Raw genomic sequence first — 26008 nt, 5'->3', positions numbered from 1 at the left:
TTCTGCTGGAGGTTTCTTCCTGTTAAAAGGGAGTTTTCCCTTCCTACTGTCACTAAAGTGCTTGCTCATAGGGGTCCTCTGATTGTTGGCATTTTCTCTGAATACATACATTTTGTATTGCGTTTATTATTGTACTATTATTATGAGTTACTGTGATTTGGCACTATATAAATTGTGAATGAGTGGCTGAACAGAAATATTAATCGTTAACTCTTTTTGATGATGCTCATTACTGCAAATATGAATATGAGAATACATTTGAGGTTCTTTTGTTGCTGGTCAAGGTCTGTAAATTCAGTTCTATTTATATGGCGCCAAATCACAACAGCCGCTTAAAGCTGCATTGTAAGGTAAAGACCCTATGGTAATAGTACAATAATAAACAGAATACAACATGTAAAAAACAAAAGGCTTCTTCAGTAAATATATTGGGCAGTCCTTTGTTTCTGGTTTGATTCATTGAGTGTCTATTAGTTTGCTAAGAGCACAAATATGGTACAAAGGTCACAAAAAGAAAAATACTATGAAAGACTCTCCAGCTACTGCAGAATACTCCTGTCTCTCAGTATTGTATAAATTTTGCATTTGAAGTTCATTTCTCCTAATGTTTGGGATTTTTTTGTGGATTTATCCTTTAGGGTTAGATGGCACTTTTAAATCAGTAACATCCACCCACACGCACACACAGTTATTGAAATAACTGAAACTTTGGTCGTTTGGTGTAAAAGGGATCAAAAGGAGATGATTATGTTTTAATGAAATTCATACAAATATCTAATCCATATGGTCTCTTAAACAACAAAAAATCTGTATTTTAAGGGATGCATAAATCTTTTCAGTACACAAGAGAAAATGAAAATCGTTTGCAACCTTGTGCCGAGGTCTGCCGAACAGCAGTCCGCTGAAAGCAAAGCAATCAAACCCCACAACAATCAGAAAGGAGACCAAACGAGTGCGTTTTTATGCTCATACTTTTTTAATGTATCACAATGAGCAAGAAACATACTTGATGAAATATTTTCAAAGGAGTATATTCAATTACCATCTACAATCAACTTAACTAGGACAACAAGTTTTTGTGACAAAAGTTTCTTTAAAAGTCTGAAGTTCCATGTGGTTGTATGTATGTTAGTTTCCATGTAATTTGGTACAGTTTGGAAATCTTCATATAATTACAGTAACAAAAAAGCTAACAAGACTACAGTATAGAAAAGACATCAAGAACAACATTTTTGGTTTAACTTGCTCTTTTTTGTACATTGCAAGGCTGTTTTTTTCTACCCTCAGATGGGCTGCCTGGAGCCACAGAGCCATGCTTATGAGGCTCGAAGGAGGAGTAATTCAAGGAAACAAAAATAAAAAAACAAACAAAAAAGAAAAAAAAAATAAAAGGATAAAAAAACATTGTGGCACCAGAAGTCACAAAAGGAACAGAGAGCTCCAAGTAACAGTTCATCTTTGAAGTTGGAGCAAATGGTTGTTTGGTTGTTAGTTTGGTTGTTAATTTTGGTTAATATGCTTTTTTTTTTTCTTTTTCTTAGTGTAACTGCCTCTTTAAGAATGACAGCTTTGAGAACCCATCCCCTCTCTGTGTTGTTAATTTCTCTGTTTAGATAATGTAACCAACAGAGAGAGGGGTGAGCCGCCATTTGACTGGAGAGCTTTACTTGTCAACTGCAGACAAGCACGAGGAAATGAAACGGGTAGCAACATGAACTGGAAGATATGAAGCAAGCATCTCTGTCCATCCTGTCCTGAAATTTGGAAAATGTCCATCAAAGAGCAGAAGCGGAGGCAGAGCTGGAGAAATAAAGGACAGACAGAAAGGAGAAAGAGGCAGCTGGAGCCACTTAAGTTCAGTTTCCTCTAAAGACTTTCCTCTGTGTATGACACACGTCCATTGGTTCCAGAGTCCATTCGCATTACAGAGTTGTCAGTAATCAAATAAGGAGGTGGTTTTTAAAGCTGTTTTGAGCCTGGCTTTGGCTCCCATGCCCAGTTTTGTGTGCCCAGAGCCTCTCTTGTCCTCCTAACAAGATCTCCAAAGCTTCCCAGAGTCCTTTATCATTTCTTTTTATTCCTTCTTCATCTCAAAAAACAAACAAACAAATAAAAGAAAACAAACAGTTGATGTCTTGGTTTTAAATATATCTATATCTGTATACAGGTACACTTTCGTTTTCACAGTGGGCAAAAGATGACCTCTACAGCAAGACCTTGTCTTTATCCCTCTCTTGTAATTGTCCATTAAAATCAAGTATCCCAAATGTAAGGAGGTGGATCCCTGTATCCACAATAGCATTGTGTGCCGCAATAAAATATACACTTATCCGGGGCACGTTTTTTTTTCCTTTGTGTTTCAACTGCATAAAGCTTTGGCCACATTCATATATTCAATCAAAGTAAAAACTGCTCAGTGCTTCGGTATCATCGTTCTCATTTCCAATCGTTATCTTTTAAATTAGATTTTCTGAATTTCAGTTATTCACAATCCAGCTTCGTGGTTCAGCTTGTTTTGGTGAGTAACATACAACCAAAAAATAATAATAATTAAAGGCAAAGAAGAAAAAAAAATTGAATTGATGCTGGCTCTTATGACACGCACGCACATACACGCGCACAAACGTACAACGCACACTTACATAAACACACAAACCCATACAGAGTACATGCTGGCTGAATCTAATGTGAAGACCTCAACTGTGTCTTCCACAAAAGAGCCCAAAAGATTACACTTTGGGAAAAAAAAAAAGCAAAAAGTATCATTGAGACAATGAATATAAAGTGGCCAGGTCATAATTTTCGTTTTTGTCTCTCAATTTCAGCAATTCAATTTAAAGCTAGTGTTAATTTATGATAAAAAGTAATACACGGAAAATAAAATAAAATACTTCTAAGAAAATAATACATGTCTGAGATTATCTAAAAAATAAAATAAAGCAAACATATTTTGAGGAAAAACTGTACAACTTAAGGATTGGGGTTTTTTTCAACACGAGAAAGCACAAGTGAACAGTATTTCAGGGAACTGGACTTGAGACGTAGCAAGCTTGCAGACCAGATCTACTGACTTTCAACAGCATGCTGTAGTATTAACACCAAATACCATTTCTCTACAAGATGTAGCATTTTTAAACACCTTTGAGATTGTGCCTTTTTAGTCATTAGGGCAAAATATATTGACTATACAATAGTGGCCAAAAAAGTAGTTCTCCACAAATTTAAATATGTCTTGGTTTTGGTTTAAAAAAAAAAAAAAGACAAATTAAAATGATGATATCATAAGGGAGAAGGGCGTGGTACCTACGCACATCCATTTCCATTGCAACAAAACGAAGTAAGTGACTTCTTTGGACATGAAAGCATCCTAACAATTTGAAAACAAGAGACATCTTCAAAAATAACCTCCTACTTTTTCCAGACATAATGCTTTGGAATGAAGATGTCTCTACCTGTAATCTATGTGTGGAAGTGGCACCCTGCAGACACATGCAACAAGTGACTGAGCGACAGCACCTCAGCAAAACGGCCGTTATTCCCCTCTGAGACTAGTTGTAGGTCGACTGGTATAAATGTTACTAAACCTATGAGACGCATCAGTACCAGATGTATTATATACATTTTTTGGTAACCACTATTACTTGCTTAACAAGTGAGCAACAACCTTGACTGGATGGAGGGATTTTCAGCAACGTTCCATGCCAGCACAAAATGACATATGGGGGTCGCTTTCTTCAGCAACCAATGATGCAAAAAATGTACACAACAGTTTACAGTCACTTCAAAAAGGAGGAAAAAATAGATTGTGACAATTAAAAGCAATCAAATGAAACAGGATCAGTCCTTGCTTAAGAAAAATCCATTGTGATATTTGGAATGCACTGTTCTTTACAAACGTTATAGATCATTGGCTTTAAACATTGGTCTATTCAAAAAAAAAAAGAAAATCGGCAAAATGTCCTTTGGAACATATATTCACAGTCTTCAAAGTTCCGTTTTTGCAACAAGAAAAAAAAAAGGTGTTGCAGAGGCAAGAAATTGGTTTATTGTTTGTTTTAAAGCTTAGCCAAAAGCAAAATGAGCATGCATCTAGGTACTCTTTTTTTTTTTCCTCAAAATTCTACATTAGCAGCAAAACGTATGTCCTTGAAGACCAGACCTTATACATTTTCTTAAAAAAATTGACATTTGAATGTGACAAAAGTCAAACAAAGATTAATAACCTCTATCTTACAAACTGCAATGGCTCTGTAACGGTGCTACTCCACAATGCAAGGACAAGGGCCCTTTTTGGTTTTTGGTATTTACGTAAAAAAGCCACCTGTTTGCTTGCAAAGAAGCAAAATCGGCAACTCTGATGCGTACTCCTTTATCTTTTAAAACTTTGTTTCTTTCCTCTAAAAACAGCAACAAATTCTCAAGTATAAAGAACCCTCTTTTCTCATCTTTATGCACCAATGGTGAAAGTGTTTAGTCTTTGGATTTTCTTTTTGTCTTAAAGCGTGAGAATTATTATTAGTATTCTTTTTTCATTTTCACTTATGACAAAAAAAAGGTAAAAAAAAAAAGAAAAAAAAAGACCGTAGCCACACTACATGAAGAACAAAAGACCTGCTTTGTATACATATCTACAAACACAGGAGAGCGAGAGAGAAAAATAAGTGCCGAGAGAGGAAAACGAAGAGTGAAAAATAGGAGTCAGACAGTGATAAGTGCACAAAGGTAACACAAAAATTAAATTAAATAAAACTTTCAATATTTCACCCATTATCTTTTTCATTTTGGTTAGAGCAATACCAACCAAATCATAAAATTTAAATAATGCTAAAAGAGGATCCTGCCTTGTCAGGAGGGGCATTTGGGTTCATGTTTCCCAAGAAGTTAAGAATAAGACAGAAATAAAGTTTCGATAAATTACCTGTCCATAATCTAGACTATCGGAATGACCAAGACAACATCAAATGAAGTGTCATAAAATTGGACAATACAAAAGCTAAATGTACATAAAGGTTTTTTTTTCCTCCAACCTACCATACTGTTTAAATTCGTTTCCAATGCAACATTCTACTTAACACCAAAAATGCTTGTATCTATCATAAATACAGAAGGCTGATTCTTTTTTTTCTTTTTTCTTTTTTAATTAAAACTATTCATCGCCCGTTATCACGTCTGCAATGCTTTCCTTGTATGGGATCATCGGGACTGTAACTTCCCCACTTTGAAAGGATTTCTGATATTGAAATCAGCAAATCGTTTGACCCTATTTGAATGCCCAGAAACAATGCCTTATCAAAATTTAATTCAACTTAAACTTTCTATTAGTAAATCAAGTTCAGAAAGAAAACAATAATAATGCTCATCTCCTGTTGGAAACACAAGGTGAAAACATGAATTTCTGTAACAGAAAAACATCTGTGAGCTGTTGACCTGAGAATAAAATAGACATTACATTATTCTTTCACTTTTGCAAGCCATTGGTATCTGAATGCTTAAATAGCAAGAAAACTGATAGACTATTCTCCCATACAGTACATACTGGCTTTTTGTGGCTGTGCTATTAAGTAGAAATTATTACAAAACAAAGGGACAGCTCGTTGACTTGCATTTCTTCAAAAGGGTTCTTGGGCCATCTGTCAACTTTGAGGCAGTCCATTGCCATACAGTACAGCATTCCTCCACCATTACCCAAAACGTAACTGCAGCGATCTTTTTCTGTTCTCACATATTAGTATGCCTGTACACAGATTAGCCACGACATTAAAAACACTGACAGCTGATTAAAAAAAAGAAATTGTTCACCTCGTTACAGTGTGATGCTGGGAAACCTTGGCATTCATGCGGATGGTATTTTGACCAACCGCACAGCAGGATTAAGGAACACGACAAAGAACCTAAGGCGTTAACCTGGCCTTCAACCTCCCCAACCTCAACGCAATCCCAGTCTGCAGCCGACATCCCAGTACCAGAAACCACGGGACACACCGAAGGGTCAAGTGTCCATGCCCTGATGGGTCATAAACTATTTTGCTGGCACAATGGGGCATACACAATTTAATGCAGGTGGTTTTAATGTTGTGGCTGATCGGTGCGTTTCGGTTGAGTTAAAACAAAAAAAAAAGAAAAACAAAGAAATACAAAAATGAAAACCAGCATGTTGATATGGGAAAACAATCCACTAACATTAAAATTTTTGGTTACAAGCTTTGGAATTGCAGTTAGTCTTTACACATCTTTTTCTGAAATTGGTTTGTATACTTTTAATGTATTTTTAACATTGCTGCTTTTTATGGGTTTTTTTAATTTTTGGATTTTTTTTTTTGTCTTTTAGGGAGTTTTTTTTAAATATCGTCCATCACTGAAAGCTCTTTTACAATCTGATGGAGTCTGTTCCTACACTAGCAAGATTACTACTACAACTATTACTGTCTTTGACAAAGCCAGGCTGCTGCGGCTCCTCCGCCGTCCTGCCCAGCCTGTTTGCTGACTTCTGACTGCTGTCAGAGTCAGACTCGTCGGTAAAGACGTCTGTTGGTATCGAGGTCTGAACTCCTGAGGTGCTCAATGAACTTGAGGTAACCGTTGAAGGTGAGGACACTGGAGGAAAAGAGGAGGAAGAAGAGGAGGGACTAGCATTGGGCTTCCCAGCTAAAGCTCTGGGGAAAGGGGCCTGGGGCCAGGGTTTTCCGGCAGCTGTGGTGTTGAGTTGGGTAGTAGAGGAGGAGCACAAAGATGAGGAGACAGCAGAAGATGGCATGGTGGCTGATGTTGTTGGCGGGGGAGGAGGGCTGCTGATGGGATGAGTGGCAGACTGCGAGGTAGATGCGGTGTTAGGATTGGGGAAGCAGGCTGAAGAGTGAGGTAATAAACTAGTAGCGTGCTCTTTGGCATTTCTGACCGATCTCTTGATTGTTCTGTGTTTGTGCAATGCCGATTCCAGGTGTTGACTGAGTGCTTTCTCCCCATCCAACGTAGTGTCACAAGCCAGGCAGTCATAGAGACTTCCAGCCCCTACACCTACGCCACCGGGGACACGCAGCAACATCTCTTGCAGGTTTGCCACAGACTGACCGAAAAAGCAGTTCGATTTAAGGTGGGTAATAGCCGCTTCTTCCTTGGTGAAAACAGCTTGACACTTGCGGCATGCCAGTTTATACTGCACCTTGGGGACGATATACTGGTCTAGATGGGTGTCCACAGGTTTGCCATCCATCTCATTCTGCTCGGAGGGTACTGTAGTATGAGAAGAGGAGGAGGAGGACGAGGAGGAGGAGGACGAGGAGGAAGTGGGAGGTTCACTTTGTGGATTGCCCTTTTGCTCCTCTGATTTCGCTGGATCTTTGGCAGAATCTTTGCGATCCCCCAAGGTTTGAGGGGGAACTGAAGTTTGGCTCGCCTTGGGTTGCTGGATCTGCTGAAGCTGCCGCTGCTGCTGCTGTAGTGCCTCCTGCAAGCTCTGCTGATATTGCTGGTAATGCTGCAGTAGGGACCCTGGAGACAGGCCCATCAGTGCTTGTGACAATGCTGGGTTGTAAGGGAAGAGACTTTCCATACCATACATTGGTTGCAGGTAGCCCCCTTGTAGAGCCCCAGGAATCTGAGGGGTATAATATGGGGAAAAGCCAGGCATGAAGTAGGGTAGAAACTGGTTTGTGAGGAGAGCTGTGGGATCTGATGCCAAAGCAGCCTGGAGGGCCTGAAGCTGGGCAGGATCTACCACATACTCCATTCCAGGTGTGGGCATAGAAGTGGCAGGAACAGCTGTTTCAGGTTTCTCCTTTTTGGCGCTGGCAGCAGAAGTGGAAGGGGCGGGGGTGCTTCCAGTTGATGATGGAGTTGAGGGCTTCTCTGTCTTTTCCTTGGCCTTCTCCTTCTCTTTTACTCTCTCAGCATCTCGTTCTTTGGGGGGTTCAGGTCGCGACTGACTGGTTGAGGACGTGGAATTGGAGGTGGAGTTTGAGTGGGAAGTAGACGTGTTGGTCTGGGCTGGGCTGGATGCGGTGAGAGACGATGAGGAGGGAGGCTTGTTGGGCAATCCAGACGTGGGGAGGCTAGGTGAGGGAACACTGGCACCAGGCATGTTCAGGAGGTTTGAAGGTTTTGGAGGAGTTAAAGCTGCAAATGTGTCAAATACAGACAAGAAAATAAGACTTAATAGGTTTTCATTTCATGGTAGTGCAGTGCCTTTTTAAAAGATTATTCAGCTGTAACAAAACTAATTAATTAAACAATACTGAAAGGTGATACAAAAGAGGCAAACGATTATTTTTATGTGAATCATAAAAAGCTTTGTGAAATGACTACAAATATCACAAAATCAAAGCCTTGTACTTTGTGGTATTTTCTGGTCTAAAGCTTAAGTGTTAGCATTTGAGACAGGTTGGGTACATAATAGCACAACAATAGCAACAATGGCAAAGGTCATTAAATTATGTCAGCTATATTTGCATCAGTGTTAATGAATATATGTGGCAGATGGATTCATAGTTAGATCTGATGCCTGGAAATACACAGTACTTCCTGTAGCAATGGATGATCATTTATTAAACTAGTTTAGTTGAGAAAACCCATCTGCAACTCTAAACCTGAAATGTTAGTAGTGAAAAAATGCCAAATAGTGACGTACCTGAATTAGATGAGTTAAAGCTGGGAAGAGAGGGGCTGCCAACCCCTGGTAAAAGGACAGGTGGGATACCTTGCAGGTTTGGATAGGCCGACTGGAGATTTAAAGCCTGCATTGCAGGGTTATCAAACATCCCCTGCTGCTGCATGGCCTGTTGCTGCGCCAATCCTAAAACTTCATTGGCCTTCTTAATGCGGTCCATTTCTTGCTGGGCCATAAGTTGGCGGACAGTAGCTGGGTCAAAGTACTCTTTCTCTTTATCGATCTGGCTGCCAATAGTATCCTTCACCTTAGAGATGTGTTGCTGGGAGAAAATGTGATCGCGAACAGAGAGGCGAGCGCTATATTTAACACCACACAAAGTGCACTCAGTCTTCGGCCCCTCGTAAGACGTCTGATTTATTCCGAAGTGCTTGGCCATATTGAGCTTTGCCTTTTTCTCCTTCGCGCGAGCATTTTGAAACCACACCTGAACCACTCTCTTTGGAAGTCCAATATCATTGCCAAGTACCTCGCATTCCAGCATGGTAGGTGTCCTGTAGTCGTTAAAACAGGATTTTAACACTTTCAGCTGGAGGTTAGTCATCTGGGTTCGGAAGCGCTTTTGGCCAGGTCTATCTCCACCTTCAAGGCTCCTGCTACCAGAGGCTCCAGGACTTGGTGAGCAGGGGTCAGCCAGACTGGACGTCTCACTGTGGTCAATCATATGTTCATTTTCATAGTCCTTAGCATAATAGCTTGTTGCAGGGCTCACTAGTCCCGAGGACATCTGGTCATCATTTTCAAGGATGGGAGCTGTGCCCCCAGACTTAGACAGGTAATCGCCACTATTTTGGCTGTGCTTTGCATCAGCACTGTCATTATCAGCATTAGCCTCATCACCTGTGGTTGTGTCTGTAATGGCTGTATTCACAGAAGAGCAGTCATCATTATCGAGTTTGCTCTGATCAAAGTTCAGGTTCATAGAGGACATTGTGGCACTCTCAAAGTCTTCCATTCCTTCAACTTTGATGGACGAAGGGCTCAGTAGACCCCTTGGAGACAAGTCCAAGCCTTTGTTCATGGGTGACATGGAGGAGCTTTGTCCATCACTGTTTGTAGTAGGGGGTAGCTGGGAGTAACCTGATGTATCAAGAACATCCATTTTTATTTGCATGTTCTCCTGCTCAGGTAACATACCGCTGAGAGTTAAATTATATCCAGCACGTTTGGCTTCATGCCAGTGACGAGAGCGAATGTGTGCTTCAAGGGCAGTCTTTGCTTTAAAAAGAGCTCGACAAAAAGGACACCTACGATGAGCTTGGGCTGGCCCAACAGCTCTAAACTGGCCTTTTCTCTCTCTGGCTCTGGTATTCTGGAACCACACTTGCACAACTCTCTTTTTCAAACCCACCTCAACAGCAATGTGGTCAAGCATTTTACGCGTAGGATTAGAATCTAATAAATACTTCTGATATAAGATCTCTAGCTGTTCAGGTGTGATGGTGGTTCTAAGCCTCTTGTCTCGCTGTGGCTCTTCTCCACTATTTGTGCTATCGTTTTCTCCTGGACTAGTGCTAGCTTTCTCCTCTAACTTCCTTTTCAGGGAGTTCATAGTGGAGGTTGGGGTGGACGGAGAGGTGGCAGAGCTGCTTGGAATTTGTGGCATCCCAGAGATTAGCTGGGTTGCCAGGAGAGGATTGCTAGGATCAAAAAGCATGAAAGACATGTCAATTGGACGGTCGAGGAACTGCGGGTGGATGAATTGATTTTGCACAGAAAGGAAGTGTAATTGCTGGTGTTCCTGCCAGTGCTCAAAGGAGGGGAAGCCAATTTTGCACTGCTCACACTGGTATGGGATCATCTGCTGTGCCAGTTGTTGTGTGGCAGAGGTCAAGTGTGGATTGAGGCCCATGTGAGAGCTTTGTGATGAAGGCTGGCTTGTCTGTGAGGCTGACAGACCACTCTGCTGTTGCTGCTGAGAAAAGGAAGGAGTTGAATGCTTGGAGGGCTTAGAAACATTTTGGATCTTCTCTTCTCTCTGTGGTCTCTGGTGTTGTACCTCAGATTGAGGTTGGTGCACAATTTCCTGCTTAATGGAGGTTTGGTTTTCTCGCGGATCAGCGGTTATTTCTGGTAACTGCTTGGGCTTCTCATCATAGAGGTTTGAGGTGGTTGCTGGTGATGCCTCCTCTTTCTCGGTGGAAGGGAGGTGTGAGAATGCTGAAGTCGTGGGTGGAAGTGGGCAGAGACTCGAAGAGGAGGGCATTGGGGTGTGACAGGAAGACCCAGAGGGAGTGTAACATTCATGGGAAAAATCCATTGAATCCTCATTTTGGCTGTCATACTGTCCATCCTCATCTTCATCTTTGTAACACAGCTTCTTTTGGTGTTTTATTAGATCAAATATACGCTGGAAAACGAGACTACATTTCTTGCACTGGTAGTTCAGGTTAGATGTGCGAATGTATCGGTCGTTTGACAGTTCTCTTCTTTCACCATCTTTCCCTCCATCACCTTGATTTTCATAATTCTTCCTTGCTTTCTGACGCGCATTTTGGAACCACACAACAATAACACGGGTGGGGAGGCTCAAAAGGTTTGAGAGCTGTTCAAATTCATCATCTTTAGGATAAGCATTGGCATCAAAGAAATCTTGCAGAACTCTTAGCTGGTAGTCAGTAAACCTAGTCCTGGATGATCTCTTGCTTCCATAGTATTCGTGTTTCTGAGGTTCAGGAGAAGGAGGTTTGGAATCAATTTTAGTGTCTTCCAGAGTTGTTGTTGGTGGATTGTTGAAATTGTAAGGCGAGTCTTTATTGCGCTGCCTTTCTTTGAAAAGGGTGTTTCTGAACCAGTGCTTTATCACTTTTTGTGGAAGCCCTGACTTGTCTGCCATCTCTTTGATCTGGTCCTCATTTGGTGAATTGTTGATATCAAAGTACTGTCGTAGGACCCTAAGCTGGTCGTCGGTGATGCGTGTCCGTGGTCTCTTGTTCTGCTGCAGCATGGCTGGTGTCAGTTGCTGTTGGTAGAGTTGGGCCAGGTCTGAGGCCAGGCTTGGCTCAACAGACGGCAACTGGGGAGGCAACTGAGTAGGCAGGGACTGAAGAGACATGGGCTGCATCATAAGTGGGGAGAAGAGCGGCAAATCCATTGGCATGGGTATTTGTGTCATTGGAACTGGTGCCTGTGGAGGTGGCACGGTTGGAGGTGTGAGTGAGGCATTAGACACAGGTATATTTGGGGTGGGAGCTCTTTGGGGTGGAGGAGGAGGTGGGGGTGGAGGAGGGGGAGGTGGTGGAGCTGGAGCAGCCTCTGGTGTAGGCGGTCTCAGTGGGTAGAGCTTATCATAATGTTCTCTGTATTCCTTGGCAAACCTCTCAAGGGATCGGAATGGAAAGAAAGCCTGGTGGATATGCTCCTGGTGACTCTTCAGAATCAGTATGTTTGAAAACAGCTTGCCACAGGCTTCACATTCCAGCTTCTCCAATCCCCCAATGGGATCTATGACTCTTGTTATTCCACCTGGACCACTTGATCCAGTAGGTCCAGCTGTCTTTTTCTGAGCTTTCTGTTTATTTTCATTGTACTGAATTACTAACTCAAACCCAAAATTTTCCAGCAGGGCTTTAGTTGCATTTCCTCGAGCATCTGAAGCAATCCTTGGTGGAGGCAAGCCAGTATCATGGTTTATGTTTATTGAAATATGCTGACTCTCCCTTTCTTTTGGCCTGCTGTCTGCAGAATCCTTATTTACATAGTCCCCATTTTTTTCGCTTGCATGCCTCTCCCTTTGTATTTCTCTGTCCTTGTCATTCTGAGAGGAGGGAGGTTTCTGCTTTAATTCAGCTTGTTGGAGGAGTGATGCACTCTGTTGCAGCAACGCCATTTGGCTCTGAACCTGCAAGTGTGATTGTTGTTGCTGCTGCTGCTGTTGCTGCTGTTGTTGTTGCTGTTGTTGCTGCTGCTGTTGCTGCTGAAGGTGGTGGTGCATCAATTGCTGCTGCAAGCAACTCTGTTGGGCTGAGTTTTTAAGATCTTCAAGCAAAGAGCTGGGGGATCCAGTTAAGCCAAGTGCTGAGCTGCTGATGCTGATCTCAGGATTTAGCTGAAATTCTGCTCCAGGGATGTAGAAAGGAAACAGCAACTGCTGCTGCTGCAGAGGCAGAAGTGCATCAGTTGTCATTGGGAAGTGCTGCAGAAGTGCTGGGTTGAATAGCTGCGACTGTAGAAGAGCAGCTTGCTGCTGGAGCTCTTGTTGAAGCTGTGCTTGAGCTTGGGCTTGAGCCTGAGCCAATTGCTGTTGCTGCTGAAGCTGTTGCTGTTGCTGTTGCCCCCTTGCAGAGAGAATGTCTGAAAATTTGGACTTTTTCACTTCGTGGTTCTCAGATGGTGAGGAGTGGCAGCTCACCGAGGAATTCCCCTGGTTTTCAGTGTTGTGAGTCTGGCTTGTGTGGTTTCCTCCTAGAATATTCTGGGCTGCCTGACTCCCAGAAGAGCTGTGGTTGGTGGAGCTAGTGTTTGAGTTGCTGGCTGGGCTTGGACTTGATGTTGATGTGCTCATGCCGGATCCTCCACTGCTTAAACCAGTTGCGCTTGCAGAGCTAGTGATCCCCCCTGCTGCCTCAAGTTTGGCTGCCCTAGCTTTGGTCTGGTGTAGAACAGAGCGCATGTGGATTTCCAAAGTTGAACTCTGGCTATATGCCACATTACAAGTGCTGCACTTGAATGGCTTGTTGTCAGGGCTGCTGGTAGGCTCAGGTTGACCAGTAGTAGACTCCTGAAGAGCCCTCTTCACCTTGTGTAGGTGGGAGACAGAGTTGTAATGAACCAGAAGGATGTTCTTCTGTGTAAAAGACTCTTTGCATACAGTGCATTTAAAAGGACGAGATGGATCCAGGAATTTCTCCATCGTAAAGTTTGGGCCCTTTCTGAATGGCAATGCACGTTTAGGTTCAGATCCAGAATCTTCCTGCAGTGAGCCAGAGTCACTGCCTGTCGGGCTTTGTTTTTCCTCTGGATCACTTTCATCTCCATCTTTGTCATCCTCTCCCAGACTTCCATGTTCTTCACCAAGGCTTGGATCACCCATTGCCATAATGTCACCATTCATCAATAATCCCCCATACAGCTGCTGGATGTCAGCTTCACTCAGTTCCAGGTGGCTGGTTTCTAAATGCTTCTTCAGCGCCTGTAGTGTTCTGAAGCTTCGCTGGCAAAGACAGCACATGGTGGCTGCCCTGATCACATGATATTGTGAATGGAGTTGTAATTTCTCCACAGTCTTGAAGGCCAGACTACACTGGTTGCAGCGGTACTTGTAGACATGCCGATCTGAAACAGGCAACTGGTGCCTTTTGTTGTGAACCTCATTGAAGTGCATTTGTAGGGAGTTAGAGGTCTTGAACAATTGATTACAGCCTTTCTTCCAGCACAGGAATCCTGTGGCATCCTCCCGTTCTGATTGTTGATCTTCCAGAGGTGACTTGCGAGCTTCAGCTATTTCAGTAGGGAGTGACACCCCTTTTTCTGGATCAGCATCTGATGCATCTGTGAATAAATAAGTCAAGAGAAGATAGCCATTCATCAGATTCTACATTTGCTGAGTGGAATTTTTCCAGTAATATCAATAAAGGACATTCAGTGTGTTAGTGGCATGGAAAGGTGCCAAAAAAACAAACAAGCCAAGCACTGACTAATTACAAAATCTGCAAACACCAACAATCTTTCATAATGTGTTGGTGTGAATGCAGGCCAAAATTGTGAAATGCTTCAGTAATAACAATTTTTTCCAGCCTATGCAATAAATACTGACTTTTCCAAAGTGTAAATACACAACAACAACAACAACAATCTTCATTTATTACACAGGTATAAGGTTGTAGAATGTAGCTGAATCTCATTAATATACACCAAGTGCATTAACATGCTCACTACAGAACACATAGCTTTTAACAAACAGATACTAACCAGCTTGCTTCTTTGTATCTTCAGCGTTAGAGTTGGATGTAGCATGAGGGGTGCTCTGTGGCTCTCTGTCTGGACTCGGCACAGGTATGAACATGCTTGCTGGTAGTGCTTCAGTTGTCGTCACCTGGAAAAGCAATTGTAAAGGAATGAGCAAACAGGTGAGGTAATGTCATCTCTTAGTTTAAACGACTACATGAAAGAATACTGACACAAACAAGAGGATACACAAAGACGTTACTTAGCTACTTACATACATACATATTCACATATACATTCTCCAGTCCCCCACATATATCCATGACAGAAGAAAGGCTACTTTTGTGTCATCCCTCAAGAAATGAGATAGATTTCTTGAGTACTAGTGTTTTTGTTTGCTAATTACTTAACAAAACACAGTACGTACTAATAAAGTAGAAAGATGAACCTAGCTTCCCCCTGGTCTCAGAGGGTTATGGTCAATCGTGAGTAACTGATTGCACAACATCTGTTTATTCTTGCTGCTCTCCCCTAACTTAGCTCATATTTCGCCCTCTGATTGCCCCTCTTCACCCCCAAACCTGACACTTCATTAAACATTCTCATTAAACAGGTCACCAGTGAGCAATATTCCATAGAGTTTAATTTAGTAATAAGACTCTACCTTTGTTAGCCTTTTTTCAATTAACTTTACAAGCAGAGCAATAATCTTCAGTCTACGAGTTGCATTTCAGTTTACATCACCTCTCCCATTTTTCCTTCTGCGTTGCCTCTATATTAAGACTTTTGATTGGTAGTTCTTTCAAGTAATACCAATTAAAGGTGCCTTGCATAAGGGACACGAAAGAGGAAAGGGATCTTGCATATTGCTGGGCCCCAAGTATAAATGTTGGTCTATACACAGAACATATTCTGTATGCTTTCTAATTACTCCTCTAATAACAGTGAGAACACAACCGAAAGTACCATAGCATGTCATATAACCTCTGGGTGAGATCGAAATAGAGCAGAATCTGCCCTGAAGCAACAGGATTTTTGAGGTCTGGTGTAATCCTTTATATCCCAAAGTCAAACACTATATGACAACTGTGGTCACACATTTACCAGAAGACATCCACACATTCCCGTCTTTGTTTGTGTTACCTCTTTATTTCTTAAAAATGAAACATAGAAAATTAGTGCAACCAGCATAGAAACGCTTAAAAAAATTTACATTACAAATTTGACTGTTTCTAGACAACTGCTTCATTAGGCGATTAGAGGCAGGAGCAGAGTATCCCAAGGTCACTTTTAATTTGGACAGCCTAATTGCCAAACATAGTTCAAAATGGCTATCATCCAGTCAGACTCCAAATTAATGAAGCACAATTATTTTCATTACCCCTATCTTCCACAGACAGAAAATGAGACATAAAATCAGAGAGGGAGGATTGGAGGAGTATGTATATATTATACATATAGTTTTCTATCTATCATCTCTTTACATCTATCCATCCATCCATTCATCCATCCATCCATCCACTGAATGTCAGGGAAAAGCATTACAGACGTGCAAAAGAAAGAAAATTAACTGAAAGGAAAGGAAAGACGATAAGTGGACGAATGGATGAAGGTTGTTAGAGTGAATGCATCATTATGCATGCTTGGCAAGAAATAAAAGTCACCTATTTCAAAATTAATCAGGCTCCTCTCAGTAGACATGTGAAAAAGATAAAGTACCTTTCTATCTGCATCCACTAGTTATAAAAAGGTGCTGGCTTTAATGTGTGTTATATTACCTCTGTTCTATCTCTTCTTGTAGTGGTTCAGTACATTACTACCTCTATAAAAGAAATAAATACTGCCGTCTACCATACTAATGTGCTTGCCATTTACTTTCTGGATGGGAGATGAAGATGGTTAGGCAGCAGACAGAGCAATGTTTTATTCGCTGATTGTCCAGCAAGCTATTTAGCTTCACAAGATAGAAGAGAAAAAAGGTTTGCTCAGTGATTTACATAAAAACGGGGATAATAAAATTTTATTTCTCCTTGATGAGCATTAAAAGATGCGAGGACATTTTTTTGCATAGGTACAAAAGTAAGTACCAGTGCACTGCGGCAGGTAAAGATTTCAGGGCTCGTGGTACAAACCAGCCAAATCTTTCCCTGATAATACTGAGAGTGCACACTTGCATTTAAAAAAACAAAACAAAACAAAAACAACAATAAAAAAGAACTCCATAAGCTGTAATTTAGTCAGATTAGTGGTGAATAACAACATTTCAGTTGGTTTTATTAAAATTTCATGAAGTGGTTTGACTGTTCATTATATTTTGATTAAGCAGTGTCACATTTGTTTCACCACAAATTGTAAAAGGCCTTGTTTTGACTGGCATGCAGGTGATCATAGACATGGCAATAATGTCAGTGAACTAATAAATGAACTGGGAGCTAAGAGACCCGCTCATCTTGAAATGATTAAAAAACACAAAAACCGATTACAAGCTCCCCTCCCCAGATGACTTTGATTAGAAGAGAGCTGGAAAAGCCTTTCTGATTATGGGTACATTAAGACAATGAAGAAGAAAAGAAAAGAAAAAAACAGAAGAAAAGTATGCATCTTAAAAGGTTTGATGATTTGCAGCAAGCCAATGGGATTGCCTGTAGCCATTACACAATTAACAGCATTCTTTGTGTTGACTGAGTGCTCGCAATTTAGAGCAGTGAGGGCAAGAATGACACCGATACAGAGGCATTTCAGTGGAAGGGGATTCATTAGCAGTGAGTTGCTATTCTTTTCGACAATAATGAATCCTTACCACAGTCCTTCACCTGACACACTGCTTGTCCCCTGACTGGCCATAATATAAGTACGTAGCAATACTCTCGACCTAGAGCTTTGATTAGCGGTTGCTTTCTTGCCTTCACCACTAAGTATAAAAGAATTTGGAGATAATAACACTCCGAGAGATTGGTCTGTGTGGATAGAAAACTGGAATAAAACTAGGTGCTATACATGCAATAAAGCTTGTGAAAGTTGGAAGGACATTTTTTTTCATCCACTTATTTTTCTCAGCTGCTGTAGTAAATTTGTATGCTAATGCTATGGCAGAGCTAAATGCTAAATGACCAGAGTAATAAAAATACTCCTACAGTCAAGCTAATGAATGCCACCCTAACAAAAGAGAAGCCAATTTCAATATACCTGGAAAAATAAAGATTAAAGAAATAATAAAAATAAAGAAATAAGGAGAGACATGGTAATAAACCCTGCTGTGTCCAACCACATGCAAAATACACCGAATACAGAACTCACTGTGGCAATGAGCTTATCAACGCAATCGGGTGCCACGCTGTGGAGATGTGTGAGGTGAAACTGCAGGTGGATCTTGTTGTTGAGCATGTCCTGGCACAACGGGCAACGTAACATGGGCTGGACAGAGTGCTGTGTCATCACGTGCATTCTGAGGCGATTCAGATCCGTGTTGGTAAACTTGCAGTACGGGCACTGGTACATCTGGGTGAAAGTAAAGACAGAACAGAGGAAGAGAGACGGGGAGGCGAGAGGAGAGGAAACACAGATCCACAAAGAGTTAATGGGGTGAAATGGGTGCACTGATCATGGTGGGCCTGCTTGAAGAGAAGCGGTGGATCAGGGATAGAGTGGGGGCCTCTTCCCTGAAGCAGGCAGATCCCTCTGATCACAGACAAGTGTGTAATACCAAGCACCGCTGAGTCCTGGCACCCACTTCAAAGTGCTCTCATCTGTCAAATACTATATTGATTTTCCACCTTATACACAATTAGCAGCGCAACTGCAGCAGGAAGCCTAATATAATTTTGAGTATATTTGAAAAGAAGATTTCTGCATAATATAAAAAAAGTCGGTGAGATAACCAACTGAAAATTATTAGTATATTTTTGTACTTTTTTTAAAAATGATGTGCAAGTTTTAGACTTTTAATGAGGGCTTGGTAATTAAGGATGATATAACCTTTAGCAAGAAACCTCTAATTCAAAGTCTGGAAAATAGTTTTATGAACATCTGAGGGCATCAATATTCACAAAATACTGTGGTGTGGAACTCTCACCTGCTCCGCAGCACCCTTCTCAGCTGTCCTGGGTCGTTTCGAGGAGAGTGGGCTTTCTGAGGCCTCTGACCGTGAAGAGGGCCTTTTGGAAGGAATTGGGGAACCTGACTGGTGCCGTTCCAAGTGGCCGGACAAAGCTGAAGAGAGACACATTCACAAAGACACACGCAAACAAGGAGGAGAGTTTTAAATTATAATATAAGTGCATTTAATGGTAAATGAGCAGAGGGGTTGTTGTTACAACAAAAATTATTCACATTTTGTCTTCCAAATCTGCTGCTGCTGCTGCTGCTGCTGAGTGATAAATGTCTGCTTCACTGTTGGCTTGTAAGAATATTATACAACACTGGAAAGTGCTAATAAAAATATTAGCTTTCTGCAGGTTGCAGATTTAGGTTTCATACCCCCACAATTTCAGTCCATATGAGGTTCAAAACCTGAGACAAGACATACAAAGTCTTTCTTCCACAGAGAGAAGGCTGATGATCCAAACCAGTATTAAACTACTCTAAACATTGACTCTTTCCGTGATTACCCTTCAGTCCATGAGAACTCATGTGCAACATACATGCGACTGTCAAATTTGACGCAATGCAAAATATATATTACAGTATGATTTTTGTTATATGGCATTATTATTGCAATATTTGGATGGTGAAAAAACAAGTGCAACAAGAAAATAACATATCTTTTTTGGCTTAAACCAAACTTTTTGTTTAAACTGCATAGAGAGAGCTGAGGGGGGAGTTTTAATTCAGGTACCTATCCATTAAGTCACAGTTTTGCCTCAAAAGAAAATGTATTTAAGGAGTGATCACACCGTTTTATGGAAGATTTCAATCAAGCAAAGCTGGGAAATCTTATCAGCTGTTTTGTTCCAATAAGATTTTTTGTATTTCTGCTACTAAATGTCTTCAGCGCATTGTAGGTTGCACGATTAGTCTGTGACAAAGAGGAAAATGGAGCAGCAACATGGGAAAACCTTTTCTTAAAGCATTGACAAAATCCTGACACTACGCCCAAAGTTCGGATGCACAAAATAACAAGCTCTCATTTAACAAAAAAGCTTTCAAAGATAAAAAAAACAAACAAAGAAAAAACCCGCCGCTAGATACAATGACGGCATGAGACTGATGATTAGTCATACCTAAGTATGTTTACAAGATTAAACTACACTTTGGTGCTCACAAAATGTGCTACAGCCATTCTGAATTGGTTGGCAATTCTTCTTACTGCATTCTTTGGATTTACTTTGAATGTTGGTTCAAAGTTGGCTTGTTGGTTGTTTTGGAAATGCCTCCGAGCCAAACACAAAGACAGTAACAACAGACAGTAAATTGTTGCGAACTGCATTACCAAGTCTACAATGCATTTATCGGGACCGTGTTAGGAGCAAAGCAAACACTACTGCGAGTGGCGACAGGCATCCGCTTTCCTCCTCTTTTAAAGTGCTGCCATCTCCATGGTGCTATTGCCCTTTTTTCCCCTCAACAAAAATAGGTCTAAACAGTCTGGCCAAAACATCCCTAAGGCGCAATGAAAATGTCTGTTTGTATTGTATGTTTTTATGTATTGTATGTTTTTGGATTGTTACGTGTTGGTGTATGGAAATGTCATGTGATTTCCACTGCAATCCTATCTATCCATATATAAACTTTGAATGCAAACAACGCTAATATCACCAAAATACAATTTCTGTACAGCAAGGCCTCACACAACATCGCCTGCAAACCACTTTAGACTACTCCACTTCATGAAGGGAAGGAGAAACTGGTGGTGCACAGAGAGTCACGACTGTAGTTGAGCAGTTTAGCGTGGGCTCAGAGAGGAGCTAAATCCACATAGAGCCTGTATAGGGGGAGCTGCAGTGGCACCCCACTTTGTCACCAGTGGAAAGAATTCATGGTGAAAGTATTGGAGTTGTCTCGCTGAACCCCTAACAAGCCCATAAAGAGTTAAATTTGCCCTGATTTGTACAGTCCTGGAAGGGCAAATTGAGAACAGAGGGCATTGGTAGGGGAGGGTTGGTTTGGCAGGGGGTCAGGTTAAGCAGGGCTGACCACGCTCCTGCTCCAGACATTAAAATGTCAGCTCCAATCAGGATGAGGGCAGTTGAGCTGATTACCCAGTGGGGGACCTGGTTTTGGCCAGAGCAGGCTGCAAGATCTCCCAGAGTCACCGGGATCAGCAAAGGAGACCCTATTAGGGTCCAGTCACAGTCAATCCTATTAAACACATCCGCCAATAAACAAAGGGAATGTTAAACAAAAGGAACCTCCCATTCCCTGACATTAACCTCTCAGTCATGGCACTGTCCTCACCAATTCATCCTCAACTCCACTTCAGTCCACTCCTACTTCCCCTGAACTCATCTCTCGAGGAGAAAAAATCTCCGGTCACCTTCACATTTCAATTGTCTATATCTTTGGCAAACCCACTGGCATTAAATTTTAAATAAGCATATAAATATTTTTTTTTTAAAAACTGTCTTTTGTACTATTTTCAATTAAAATAAACATTTTTACACAGCACCCCAACATTTTAGGAAATGGCTTCATAATTTTATTTAACAGTAATACTTTTTCCTTAAGGACACACAGCTATCTATATTTCCTACAGCACTGCATGTCATATTTTATAAACACCATTTCTGCACCAATAGGTAGCTCCTTGGCATTCCACCATAATTTTCATACGTCAAGATAACTTTTCTCAAGGACAGATAATGAAACATATCAAAACAACTCTTACAATTTAGATAATAATGTAATTGAAATTCCCAGATAATTACCCAACTTCTTTAACTGAGGGAGAGTTATAAAGTGTGAAAAAAAAAACCCTCACGCAAACATTAAGAACAGTTAACTTAGCAGCAAAGCACATACATACAGTACAGCAAGTAAGCAGGGACAAAGTATCACGCATCCACCCCCCTCTTATCATTAAGAGGACAAACATAACTAAGTCAATTCCACTTTCACATTGCTTTCATTAATTTCTCAATTAGCACCGGAGAGGTGAAACAAGTGGCAGTTTGTGTTGAAAGCAAAGCACCTGAACTAGAAAGCGGCTGTATGTTCATGAGTGTGTAAAAGTGAGAGCAGGACAGATGGAGGGCAGGGGAGGCTTACTGTGATGCAGTCTCTCGTCACGGCCAGTTAGGACTCCATAAATCAATAGCATTCTCCTAAGACTAGTACACCCCAACACCTTCACCGGCACCGTGACTAACATCCAACTACTGTGTCAGATTTTTTTTCTCTTCAAGGGTGATGAAAAAAAATGACCGAAACATTGACAAACTAGTATGAAATAGAGATAAAACTTTTTGTTTTTGGTCATGTACAGTCTGACATGTTAGATTGGACACTGTTGTCCGAAGCTCACACATGTGACACACATATCTGCAGTGTGAACAGGTGATCCGAACTAATGACCGAAACATTGCCTCCCGATGGAGCATTTACAGTCCATGGTGAGATTTGTTACTGATGTCAGAAGGAGCTGGCAGTTGAAGGTAAAGTCTAGTGTTACTTTGTGGTATTAAAATAGAAGGTGTAAGAGCACAGAAAAAAAAACTCAACTAAATTGCCATCTAGGATAATACTGCAGTCATTAGAAAAAGTCAGTCGTGGAGTTACATCTTCATTACTGGGCCCTTTATGTCTTGTGGTGGAACTTCTAAAAGCTTTAAAAAGCTTTAAAAGCTCCTAAAACTACAGCGTGTTTATGCAACCTCAGCGTTCGTTCAGATCATCAGTGTCCATCCTGTTCACACAGAGAAAACTGGAGTGTCCACGTCTGCCAGTGACCCTTTAACTGCCCAGAGTCTGCCTGCCAACCTGACCTCTTCTGCCCAGTCTCTAGACACAGTGCCCCCATCCGCAGCAAACGTCTTCTGACAGATACATAGAGTGGGCTTTTGTCTGAAAGCACAAAAGCCAGAGCAAGAGTGGAGAAAAAAACTAAGAGTCAATTAGGTGATTATTAATTCATGCCCCTTTTCCGTAAACCAGAGGCTTTTGTGCTGTCGAGTCCCGTAAGTGAATTGGACTTTGGCACCTTGTCTTTCCCCCATAGCTGGACTGTATTATTCAAGCAGCAAAGGGGCTGTCAGCACACTACACCAGTCTCAGGAGCAATCACAGCCTTGTTGTGCTTTCAAGGGGGGGAAAAAAAAAAGATGGCTGCCGGACAGAGTGACTGACACAGCACAGACTAAATTAACCACAACAGGTCATCTGCCATTGAATTCTTGCAGGAGTGCAATCACAGCTGCCATTAATCTTTGTCCTTGTGAAAGGTTATCCATATTCTAAAATGTGAGTTACAGTAAACGGTATGTAAGGATGTTGGAGACAGGAAAAATGTTTCTTGTGTTTAGGAGAGGAACTCTCCTCCTACAGAATGAGACGAGCTCCTCATCGTGTCCAGAGCCTCTCTCATTACCATAGCTTCTCTCTCACCATCAGTTTTAGGCAGCAGTTATAAAAAACATAGCCTATTATCCATTCTGCCCATGCCAACAAGGTCATATAACTTTACTGTCACTTTGCCCGGAACAGCCAGAGTCTGCCAATCATTTTAAACTTAAGCTCAGTCGACAATTTCCTCACTATAGTGAAACTCAATGATTCTTGCCGAACACCGTTTCTTCTGATCCCCAGCACCCAGAAACCTTTCACCTTCACAGTGCCGGGACCTTCATGCACCCGCAGCTCTCTGCTTCTTGCACCGCAGAAAATCCTCACCTCTATTCCCTCAGCAAGTTGGCCATTAATATGGAGATGATTCAACTCCCCATGCTACAAGTCATTTTCTTTCACCGCTATGCAAACAATACCTGAATATTGTCTTTTCTCTTTCCCCATTTCTATCCTGGTTTTTTTAATCTACGGCCCCTGTCAGAGCACAGAGCAATAAAGGGCAGTGTTCCATCTCACCTCATATTTCCAAGATAATTATTCTGCATTAATAATAAAAAAAAAAAGAGAGGGAGAGAGAGAGAGAGAGAGAGACAGGGACCTTCGACAAAAAACCTGACATTGGGGCTACACCTGGATTTATATATAAAACCATTCTTCATTTACAAAACAAAACAAAGTCCCTCTTATAACAAACTGTATAAGAAGGAGTGAGAATAGCATGCGTTGTGCAGTATAAATTGAGATGCTAATTAGCAGCGGCTCTTTTCATCTATAGACCACTGCACAACTGGATGACGAGTTGTTCACCTTTAAATGACACAGTACTGCTTGGCTATTAGACAGCCTGTGGTAAAACTCATAAACACTGAGCTTTCAGGGAGGTGGCTCACAAACAAGGACAATTTATGGCCTATTATCTTCAAAGACAAAAGGAATTATAATTTCAGGGATGACAAACACTGAAAGGATGTGCTATGAATATGTAAACATTTCCGCTGCTCTGTCTCCTGATTTCTCATGCTACTCAAGGTTTAAAAGCAATAACAAATCACCACCGCACTGAACGTCTCACAGTTTGGAGTAACAATAACATAAACGTGAGTAATTTGATTGCAACTAACCATAAGGCTGCAATTTCAACTTTCAACCGCAGCCAGCATTAAGTCTATGTGTTTCCAGTGTTATTTGGGAAACAATTCATAACGTTTAGCATGTCTGTTTGTGAGGCAGCAACAGCACAAGACTAACAGTATTATATGGAGCTCAATAAAAAGAACAGAAGAAGAAAAAAAAAGGAGCAGACTGCAATGCCACAGTGCCGCGTCTAGGGGATGCTAATCATCTAGTTCATTATACAGATCAAATGCAGCAGCCTCGGTGCAGAACACAACATCTGCTTCCCTTACGCACAGCAGAGCTGAGTGCACACACACATGCTGCACATTTACATAAAAACAGGTGGATGCGGAGCCCAAAACGCACACAGATTCACTCACTTACAAATGCATATTACAGGAAACTCTAGCGGCTTAGTCTTTGTTTTGACAGATTTCACAGGTTTAATGTCAATGTTTAACTGAGAATGCTTGAGCAATTTTTTTTAACACATATGTGAGAAAACTGGCTGGAGAAGCATTAAGGATCAAGAAAAACTGACACAGGATTGGCACATGCTACAGAGAAAGCCACAAACTAATGTCTGAGTTGCTTTCTAGTCGAGTAAATAGGTTTTGGGGCATCATGAAGTGATAAAAATACCGTGACTATTTGTACAAATGTAGTGTAAAAACAGTTTGTGAAAGTTCAAATCGGTAAGAACCTGTATGTAACCTTTAATTAATGCTCCAATAAACTGTGTCAAAATCACTCTCTGGGCTCTTTGTTAAGAGAAATAAAGAATTTAGAAGAATGTCTGCAAATACTTACAGATTCAAGATTTCATTCATCACTTGTTTGTGTATATATATATATATATGTAGCTGAAATAAATAGTTTTTTTACCCCTTGCCTTCACCACCTTGCTCCGGCTCCTATAAACTTTTTTAAGTGCAGATATAAAGAATAAAATATTATCAAGCAGATTTTTTTTCAAAGACTGTCCCAGAATTGACAGAATTATATATTTTTCTACCCCTCTCACCTTCCCTCAAACACACACACACACACACACATACTTTGACACAGCCCTTCCCATACATTTATGTTAAATTTGTCAAACCACATTGTGCCCAAGTCTGCCGGTGTATTAACACAACCCAATCCCCACCCTGCACCCACCTTCATGCTCTCTTCATCTTTCTGTCTCCCCTATACTTGCCACCCTCCCGCCCTGCTGCATTCCTATACATTCAGCTGCTGCATAAATACACCACCTGCTTTAATGAAGGTAAGGATTCCATTCCTATGCAGAAACTCTTTCCTTTAGCTTGTGCTGTCTCAGCTAGGTGAAGAAAGTGTGGAGAGACAGAGAGGAAAGAGGCTCATGGCTATCCATTTATACATATTTCATACCTGGCATTAAAAATGACCCTCTGAATTACTAATCATGCCAGATGATTCAGTTGCAGCTGGCACCAATGTGAACATCATGTTGAAATATATATATACATATTTCTGTTTAATGTATTCATTGGATTTACTTGTAAATGTGCATTATTTCTGTGCACGATCAACAGTCAGCTGTTTAATCATTAAAAGTTGCCCCATGTATGCAGAGTTTGCGAGCATATGGCATTTAAATATGTCTGAGTGCCTTCACGTGCACATATGTGAATTATCTCTGCAATAAATAATTAAATAAAACACCAGAATAATGAAGGCATCTTTCAAGAGATGACATGCTGAATACATATGCATTTTACAAAGGCTTCTGATGTACCTCTAAATGATTTTAATGAATACTGAGGAGCTGTGGAACAAGAAAGAAAAAATAAGATTGACAGAGGCTTTAAAAAGGAGGAA

The 26008-nt window shown here is 41.1% G+C and overlaps 1 protein-coding gene across 5 annotated transcripts in view; it reads right to left on the bottom strand.

Annotated features, from left to right (window-relative positions):
- Nucleotides 1-947: 947 nt before the first annotated feature.
- The window catches only part of zfhx3b (zinc finger homeobox 3b), a 151249-nt gene continuing 126188 nt past the window's right edge, over nucleotides 948-26008 (bottom strand). For all 5 annotated transcript variants that reach the window (XM_082555310.1, XM_082555309.1, XM_082555313.1 and 2 more), the window contains exons 7-11: nucleotides 18621-18757; nucleotides 17846-18046; nucleotides 14573-14696; nucleotides 8624-14152; nucleotides 948-8112 (exon numbers count right to left, since the gene is read on the bottom strand). In XM_082555310.1, coding sequence (XP_082411436.1) covers nucleotides 6368-8112; nucleotides 8624-14152; nucleotides 14573-14696; nucleotides 17846-18046; nucleotides 18621-18757 — 7736 coding nt within the window. In that variant the 3' untranslated portion in view covers nucleotides 948-6367. The remainder of the gene's footprint in view (nucleotides 8113-8623; nucleotides 14153-14572; nucleotides 14697-17845; nucleotides 18047-18620; nucleotides 18758-26008) is intronic.

This window comes from Aulonocara stuartgranti, assembly GCF_965226115.1.
Source record: "Aulonocara stuartgranti genome assembly, chromosome: 1".
Classification (NCBI taxonomy): domain Eukaryota; kingdom Metazoa; phylum Chordata; class Actinopteri; order Cichliformes; family Cichlidae; genus Aulonocara; species Aulonocara stuartgranti.
Note: the sequence above shows the minus strand (reverse complement) of the source record. Positions and strands in the feature narration are given on the sequence as shown.